Source organism: Pieris napi, chromosome 17, assembly GCF_905475465.1.
Source record: "Pieris napi chromosome 17, ilPieNapi1.2, whole genome shotgun sequence".
Taxonomy (NCBI): Eukaryota; Metazoa; Arthropoda; class Insecta; order Lepidoptera; family Pieridae; genus Pieris; species Pieris napi.
Window position 1 is genome coordinate 10,603,383 of NC_062250.1, and position 9,819 is coordinate 10,613,201.

Here is a 9,819-nt window from a genome sequence, read left to right on the forward strand (position 1 = left end):
CATACATAATACGTTATTAAGAAAAAACTAAACAGGAACAAAAATAAACTAAACGTCACAAAATCACGATAATTTAAAACTTTACTTTGAGTTTTGCAAGAAATCATTTGTTTTTTATTTATTAACTTATGCGCATCTTAAAGAATGATCACTAAGATGAAAATACATCATTTTATTATATCCATAACTCGACCTTTCCTTTTTTCAGCAATGGTCAGTAACGGACAGAATTTGCGTTTATATCAGTAAAACAAGATTTAGTTGTGATAACCACTGAAATTTTCGTCAGTAGCTCTGGTGATATAAATAGTAATTTAAACAATTATAAAAAATATTATTAACATATATATAGACGTTGGTCCCCCACTAGGACATTCCTGTGTCGTGAATTATTTAACATCTCTTTATAATGTATTTTTGTAATTGTGTTACAAACATTAATTTTTATTAATTAATTATACATTATGCATTTTTGTTTTTGTGTTATTGTATAATATATTGTTACGCTAATTCAATACCTGTTATGGGATCGGTAATGAGAAGTTATTTTGAATAAAATAAATAAAACATATGTTTGTCATATTACTTAATAATTCGATTCGATTAGGGTCCTACAAGAAAAGAGCGTACCAATTTTTAAAAGGCCGGCAACGCACTCGCACGCCCTCGGGCATTGAGTGAATGTAATGTTGAATCACTTAACATCAGATGAGCCCCTGTCCGTTTGCCCCGTGTTCTATTAAAAATTATAAAAAAAATTTATATAACTTCAAAATATAAAATCTTGGTTTATAGTTTAATGTTTGAAATATTAATATTTTTATTTAATCAACACCAAGACTATGAATATTTAATATACAATGTATAATATATTTTAAATACCTTAAACAACACACATAAAGAAATACTATTTTTAAAAGGGTACCTAAATAAATTTATATCTACCTTTTTTTTCTAAACTTATTCGTTGACGATTTTTGCTACAATAGTGACTTGTGCATCTTAAATTACATTATTGTTAGCTGTGTTATTATAATTAAATATGGATGATTATGCATTTGTGAAGAGATCTGTAAGTAATTCCTAATTCAATCTTAATTTTTAAATATTTTTTGGAAAGATAAGGAAAATCAGTGTGATTGAGAATCTAAATTGTTGTCCTGTTCTAAATTTGAGGTTTATATTTATATTGTTTTGGGTGGGTATATAATGAATATCGCATGAGGCACTGTAAATTTATTTATTATATATATATTACAAACGACCGGTAACTTGCGAATTTTCTGATAATGTAAGTGTATATTGACGGCGGAATCACTTAACATCAGGTAATCACAACTTTAAATATAAATATCGTAATAGACTTTTAAATATGCTTTATTTTTAAAATATAGTAAATAATTCGTTAACAACTCATATATCGAAGTCCTGTGAATCCAAAAATAAACGCCTAAACGTTATTAATTTACGAATCTAAAAACAGCACATATGTTTTGTATTTACAAGTTTGCCCATATAGACAAGAAATCCATTCAATTGTTTAGGTATGTCATTACCTTGTATAATAAAGAAACAGAAAAATGTGAACAGGGTTGCTATTATTAGAATTATTATATGTAATTGTCTACTATAGACGTTAGGACGTTACCCCTTTTATTTACCCTTCATAACAACTGTTGTTTACTTACCATTACTAACATAGTATCTAAGTCTGAATTGTTATTAACATACGTAATATGATTCACTTATTTTTCTTACAATCAAATTTTACCAATTCCAGCTAAACACAAGGGGCCAGCAAGATGATAGATTCATTTGTCATCGAGAAAAATTAACAGAAATACGACAATGCTGGCGTCCTCAAAGCTCACAAAAAGGCAATGATATTTTGGTAAATAAAAACTTGGGGATTACCTTTCGGTTAGAAACATTGACATAATACGAGCCAAGGCTGTAAATTTTGCCCCCTTTTATTAGTTTTATAAGCGTGGTTTATCTAAATCATCGGAGGTGCGCCCTGAGAGTATAGCCAGACGCAGACACCGTCTTCAGTCTTAATTAGCATTACCTTTCATTCGATAGCATCGAATAATAGAATTAATTATCATCTAAAACCGTTGTACGTGAGTTTTTTGTACGTAGAGTAAAATTGTTTCTATTATAAAAAACATCCTCTTGACAGGAACAGTACATCCTGGTCCTTCGAGCCGGATTTCTATTAAATGCTGAGTCATGAAATACTTTATTAATTACTATCTAGTCTAAGCCGTTTACAATATTCTCCAAAACATCAAACACATCAACATTTAAAGGTTTAAACATAGTTTAAAGATATTAGGTTTAGTGATATTTTTATATATTTTTCAATTTTATCAGGACCTGAAAAATTGGGCCAGGAGGAACTATACACGTCACTTGGACAACGCTTTCGGGTTGGATAAAGATAATAAGGATGATGTGGTAAAATCATGGCCGTGCATTCCACGTAGGAAAAGCTATCTTACTTCAGCTGATAATGTCCTTGATTTACCTACCTTTAGTCATGCTGACTGTAAGTTGTATACCATATTAAAAATATTAAGCAATACCTATTTGCTATTTTGTATTTGCATGTGTTTGTTGATTGTGCGTGTAAGAAAATGAAAATATGTAAACCTTGATAAACAGAACAGCCATAAAGTACATCTCCACTAACGTACATCTCAACCGGACAGCATATTGTTTGCAGTTTTATTGTTGTTTGAAGAAATATCAGGAGGAATGTTATTCCAACAGTTAATGGTATTCTATTTGGAACTGCCATAAAAAGCAGAATGGAGTTAATTTATAGAAGCTATACGTAGTAGTTCGATTGTAAAATCCATTCATATACGCCATACAAGTCATGAAATATAGTAGTTGTTTTCTTTGGAATGGCCTCTATCCGGCCACATTATTACAAGACGAGATTGATATCTTTATTTCACTGAAAATTTATAAGTGACAGTGTGATAGGGGTTTAGTATAGTTTTTTGGAAATTTCATAATTTTTTCAAAGCCCTTGTCAAAATGATGTTATATTTGTATTTTTTTAATTTGTTTATTTTGTTTGTTGAAGTTAACTATGCGCCGCAAACACAAGAACACAAGCTTTGACAACTGACATTTGTCAAAATTCGTTTTTTTATTACCACATACCAAATTATGTCTGTCTATTTTAGTCACTTATATTACTTATACTTATATGAAAATTGTTTTAAACTTTCATATTAATTGAATTGTCTATTCGAACATATCAAGTAATGAAATGTGAAAACTCGTTCAGAGAACATTATATATATTAATAGTTTCAGAATTATTAGATTGGAGTAATAAGGATATTCTAGTTGCTGCCTTGGGTAGCAGCTACTACAAGTGGAGTTGGGATACGCAGAGAATATCAGGACGCGGTGGCACAAATAACAACATTCAAACATGCAAATTCGACCCTAATGGATATAGGCTTGCGGTGAGAAAAAGTTGTTAAAATATGCAGCATACGTTACACTACTATATCTTTATGTATTAATAATTTTATATAAATAAAATATTTAAATAATTCATGTACAAAACCTCTGCTATGGTAAAAGGAAATGCCATTTCGATGTTGAATTTTAGTTCCGCGCGATTCCAATATTTGACATCAGCGCTACGGTGATGGAGAGGTGAACATCTAAATCGCATACTAAATCATTTGGTGCTGTATCTCTATTGGAAGTGACAGAGTACCGACGCAGTTCTCAAACGAACGTGAAACGTCAACTCTCGTCCCCTAGGTCGTAGGTTTGAACATCGGCCTTGCACTAATGATCTTCTTTTCTATGTGCGCATTTCGTGAGGAAACCGGCTTGCCTTTGAACCAAAAAGTTACGTGGCCAGGCACAGGCGGCTGATCATTTGCTGGCCTATTAGGTTAACAAATGATCATGAAACAGATTCTGAGACCCAGACCTAAAAAGGTTGTAGCGCTAGTAGTTTTTTTTAAATATCGAACGTGTATATTTGCGGAATCGGTATGGCTTGTGAAGTCGCTGTTGAAATTTACCGAGTAAGTATCTTACTGAAAATGATTTTTGATCAAGTCCCGGGTCATTCAAATTACGAACGTCGAAACAATATAACGTACAAAATATGTAAAAACCATAAACTATAAAATATTTTAATTTATAGTTGCGTTTTATGATCCATATTTTTCCAGTTAGGTATGACGGAATGCTCTCTTCAGATACATGACACCGAAACAAGCAAGCACCTAGTACATAAAAAATGTACGTGTTATATTAAAAATGGTTGTTCAATTACCTCACTCGATTGGAGTCCCACGGGAAATGGCCTTATTGTGTTAAGTTGATTTTATTATTATACCCTTGTTATTTTAGTTTAACTACTCTTTTACATAAGATAATAAGTAAATACTGTAAGAAGTAGATAGTAAGTTAATACTGTAAGGTATGGTTAACTTTATGTGATTTAATGCTAAATAATAAGTATTTCATATAGTAGCAATATTGTCGCACTGGCATGGCAATATTTTCGCACTGGCGTGGCAATATTTTCGCACTGGCGTGGCAATATTTTCGCACTGGCGTCAGTAATATTGTCGCACTGGCGTCAGCAATATTGTGGCACTGCCTTCGGCAATATTTTCGCACTGCTTTCGGCAATGTTTTGTGTATGTGTTATTATTACTTACATAGTTTAAGACAGTAAATACTGTATAATTATACATATTATTTTATGCTTTCAGTGGGTGTTCTCGAGGCGAAGTAACGTCATACACTTACGATCTTAAAATCGTGGCATTCTTCTGCAAGAGACCGAGTTATATGCCACCAATATTTTGCGTTCGAATATCCCCGGATGCAAGATTCGCGGCCATCGCGACTTTGCAATCATCAGAGGTCTTTGTAGTCAGCTGGCCGTTTTTGCAACTACATCGCGTCGTTGTGTTTGAAGAGTCTATTCCAACGGTAAATCTCATAGTTTGGGGTCGTTCAAGTATCATGTAAGCATTATAGGGGTGAGGGTCTCTGATTTTCTCATTTGGTGATTACGTCAACAGTAATTATTTACTTTTTTATATATATTACCCACACATCTATGCTTGAAAACGTAATGCATTTTCGAGGATTCCTACAAATAATTAATACGTTTATGTATCATTATTTTTGAGAGCTTTGCTTACTTTTGCTGACAAAAAGTGGGGGGGATAAATTGCAGTAAATCTGCTTACGTGAAACTTGAACGGCCCCTATACGCAAAATGATTACCCTGGCTGATAAGTTTTTGATGTGCAGTTGGCATACGTTATAAATGAAACTGTCCCAAAATGTGAACCCTACTGGGAATTTATATACCGTCTGGAGTTGACACTTAAACAGTTAGCCTACCGCGGGTAAAAATGGGTTGGTGGTAGAAGGGTGTACATTATGGGTCATAATATATTTTATAAATTCAATCACATATGCAATATTATTGAGACAACAGAATACGCGCGCGAATGTAATTTCCATGAATATGCCCTCGTGGCACTGCTAGCAATTCCAATCGCTGTCTTCGCCGATTGTGGTTATTTGGCTTTCGCACTCCTAGTCTCCTCAATATTTCCGCATGACTTAAATCTTCGAATTGATATTTTAGGCGATGTCTTGGCATCCTTGGTGTAGCGCGCTCCTATGCCTCGGTGGTGTGACCAATGCGAACCACACGCAAGTAGCGGTGTGCTCAGTTCCTAATGGGAAGATGCAACAAACAACGCTGGTGGGGACATATAGCTTAGACGCGATGCTCTTCAGCAATAAGTCTGGCGAATTAGTGTTGAGTCTTTATAATACAGGTATGGAAACCTTGGTTTTATTTAAGTAACTTATATAAAAATTACAAACCCAAATATTATATGAATTAAAAGAAATCAGTGGCCCTATAACCTTTTTAGGTCTCAGATATATGTGATTATCATTTGTTGATATAATAGCCTCCTGAGCCTGACACACGCCGTCAACTTTTTCAGTCTAAGGCCTTCACGGTTCGAGCAAATGTGAATAGCGCACATAGAAAGACCCATTGGTCCACTGGTGCATAGCTTGGGTTCAAATCTACAACACCAGGATTGAGAACTGCTTACATTACCTGACTTAAAGGAATATTATTGAAATCTCCATAGCTTAAATATAGAAATCTGAAACATTTCCTAGAATTTCGTTAAACAAAAGATGAATAAGTTTTAGTGACAGTCAGAGATAATATGTTTTGTCACTAGATGGCGCTTTACACAGTTAAAATTCAGTGATTGAAATATTTATACTTACACATACACATTAAGGTAGTAAAAAGGCTCGCAGGAAACTCAGACATATAGTAATGGGTCCGGATGACAGCTAATGACTCATTAAAAGCCGCCCGCGCGGCATCTCCACCTTTATCGCTCACTCTAGTGAGTCTCCGTCCTGCTCTTCAGGCTTCAGGCGAATAACCCAGCAGCCGCCCAAGCCTAGGTCCTCGCCTTGCGCTAGTTGCGGGAAACAGCGCATTAAAACAGCCCGAGATGATCTGCCAAGGCCAACAGCGAGATTTCATTAAAAAAATGGTCATTCAGTGAAGTCATCGGCACAGATGAACAAAAATTTTGCGAGTCTACTACGAGTTAACTTAACATAAATTCATCCAATTAATTGTTGTTAAATGGACCATCTGCGCAGCTGGATCCGACAGCACCAAAATAATTATGGATTAGAATATCTAATCATTATCCATCACCTCATTCAGCGACGATCACTTTTTAAAGGGAATTATAATGTTTCAGAAAGAGGCTTACGATACCCAAAAATCAGTTCTCGTCTCGTAGTATTAAGCGACCTTTCAACTGTGGTGGACCAATGGTCTGATGACGGGCGGACTGGACTCGATCGAGTTCGGACTATGGTTAGCAATCCCGATGGAACCAAGCTAGGTATGTTTTTATTACAAATAAACCAGGAGTAATTAAGTACTGGTTCAATGGCCGATGGCGCAATGGCATGGGAAGTCTAGGAAGTGTGTCGCCGACCTTTTAAGAAATCTATCTTTTGATCAAATACCAGTAGGAATTACTACCTGTTCTTGCTTCGAATTAGTTCGGAAATTCTTCGATGGGTAGCTCATTCGTAGCTGATCCTAGTATCTCAAAAGTTTCTTAGATTCTATCTATCTGAGAATAATTTGACTTGAATCATGGTGGCATGCATCATAGTATACAGTTTTTAGTGATTATATATTGTTTAATTACGGTCACAATCGAGTTTAGAAAGCATGTTATAAATATATATTAAGAAATATATTAATGGGCATTGATTGGTAGCGGGAATGCATGTATGTAGGTATAATTTTATCTTAAAGAGAATCTTTTAATTTTTACTTTGATATATTTTTTTAGCCACAGCGACGTTAGATGAAGATTTAATAATATGGAATTTTCTTCCGGAAACAAAAGAAAAGACGAAGTCAAAAAGAAATTTGACATCAATAGCGGTATACTTAGATAATTTAGCAGGTTTCTCTCGCTGAATAATTTGTTGAATGGAAGCGCTGGCATCTTCATTTATTTGATATCAATAAATTGTTATTTTAAAGTTTATTTCAATAAAATTAATATTTCCTATATTCTCCCGCCACTCTCGTTCTAGTGTGAGGAATAGAGTTCCTCCAGACAAAGAGAATAACAATACCGAACATCGCACGACTGTCCGGGATCAAGGCATCCAGGTAGGAACTAGAGCAGCCTTGCGATTCTGTAACTCACTTTTCGAATTCGCACAGCGGTTTTCGCAGCGGCGGTCGCGCTCAAATAAGTCGTGAAGCAGTCATTTTACGATTTGGCATTCTGATAAGGAGGGAGCTTGTAGTTTGTTGTTTATCAGAATGCCAAATCGTAAAATGACTGCTTCGTGAGTTACAGAATCGCAAGGCAGAAAACAAACGAAGCTCTGATAATAGCTCCATTGGCTAATGTTACACAACCCGTGCGCGAAATGTACCTGAAGAATCTATGCGAACAGATACTTCAGCAACTCCAAATAAGAGACAGCCTTGAAGCCTGCGTCAGAGTAGGCACCTGAATGTCGGCATCCTATTGAGTATAGTTGCAGCATGCAAAAGTCAGCACGGTGAAATCTATTTATTTAATTATAAGTAATCTTACAGCTCACATACACATTATAAATCAAAACACTTAGACAATACAGAAGGCCAAAAATAGGAAATTTATTTTACAAACCAACGTAGATTTTCTCACATAGTTCTAAACAATATTGACTTAATAAATACTTACAAAGATGATATCTTTAGAAGCACAACTTCATCGCTGACCGCAGACCTAATTTATACCCTCATTGTCTACCAGGTGAATGCTGCTATTTTGTGCTTGGTGCCAACTATGATTCATTTGAGATCATATAAGTTAAACTATAATTTTTCATTTCCGGTTAAATGTAAATACACTTTAATGATAATGTACTATTTGGCAAGATTTAAAAAACCATTTCAGATTATTCATTAGTAACTATGGAACCTATAGAATTTTTTAAATATGTAATGATTAGCTTTGAGCAGGGAGTGTTGGCTTAGTGGCTTCAATGTGACTCTCATCCCTGAGGTCGTAGGCTCGATCAACATTCGCTCGAACGGTGAAGGAAAACATCGTAAGTAAACCGGCTTGCCTCAGACCCAAAAAGTCGATGACATGCGATCATTTACTTGTCTATTAGATTGACAAATGATCATGCAACAAATACAGAAATCTGAGGAACAAAAATAAAAGGTTTAATTTTTTTATATATCTCTCTAAAATTGTTACAAACTATTTTAGAGTAGGAATTTAGTAAAGAGAAATAAATTAAACAGCTGAGTTAGACAATGATGCGGACCGCTATAATTCTTGATACAGACAGGGACGATACAATTATAATCACAGACTACATTGACAGACTAACAGATACAGACTACATAGTGCTAAGTGGTTGCGTTCAGTTTAACAAAAATAAACAAGCAACGTGTCTATTCAAGCAGGTCATACAGCTTTAAAGAATAGTACAACTGTATACAATTTTATTTTTATTTGTAGCGGAAGCCAGCCGCCAATTTGTGAATGTTAATAAGCTATTAATCAATCCATTGTTCAATGAATGCACCCACAGCATGCATTTAAATAAAACAACGTAAATAATAAATTATTTTGTTTTAATTGGTTTCAACGGTTTATGTGCTTTAAAAGTCTTACTATATTTTTTATTGTACAACGGCCACCTGGTCAATCCAGGAAAAAACAATAAAAAAACAATATAACGAACTTATTGACAGAACATTAGCTCATGTTTTATAATATACTAGCAGTAGTCTAGTCGACAAGTTGAAAATGGTACAAAATAGAGATACTGCTCTTAAAATTATGTGCGATAGCTCATTGGATCCGGAATGACGTTTAATGACTATTTTGTACCATTTTCAACTTGTCGACTAGACTACAGACTCGGCCAAGCGTTGCTGTGGCTAAGATTTCTTTTACATTACATAGTAGTAAACTATTCAAGAGAAACGGCAGGAGAACACCAATCCACCAAGCTTTTTTGGTGGTTATGCCATTAAATTGTAGCTTATGTAAAACGTTGGTACTTTCAACACAGCGCCATCTGTTAGAATTGTGACTATCAAACAATAAACAAATATTTTGCAATAAAATAATATTGCGGGTATAAATTGAGATGTAATATTTTAAGTTGGATCAAACTACACACGGTGTGCAAATTTGATTGATATCGGTTCGGTAGT

General features: G+C 34.5%; 1 protein-coding gene across 1 annotated transcript; it reads left to right on the forward strand.

The window, feature by feature from the left end:
• Positions 1-944: 944 nt before the first annotated feature.
• Positions 945-7,630, forward strand: LOC125058124 (protein cortex). The gene is made up of 9 exons (XM_047662164.1): positions 945-1,072; positions 1,781-1,891; positions 2,377-2,551; positions 3,327-3,487; positions 4,217-4,359; positions 4,766-4,988; positions 5,659-5,854; positions 6,821-6,967; positions 7,430-7,630. Exons 1-9 carry the CDS (start codon positions 1,043-1,045, stop codon positions 7,558-7,560), a joined length of 1,317 nt encoding a protein of 438 aa, XP_047518120.1. The 5' UTR covers positions 945-1,042; the 3' UTR covers positions 7,561-7,630.
• Positions 7,631-9,819: the final 2,189 nt, after the last annotated feature.

Excerpts from the sequence above, each read along its gene's own strand:
- LOC125058124 (XM_047662164.1), top strand. The coding sequence starts at position 1,043 with ATGGATGATTATGCATTTGTGAAGAGATCT. Across the intron at positions 2,552-3,326 it reads TACCTTTAGTCATGCTGACT|TTTCAGAATTATTAGATTGG; the intron begins GTAAGTTGTATA and ends ATATATTAATAG. Across the intron at positions 6,968-7,429 it reads TCCCGATGGAACCAAGCTAG|CCACAGCGACGTTAGATGAA; the intron begins GTATGTTTTTAT and ends ATATTTTTTTAG.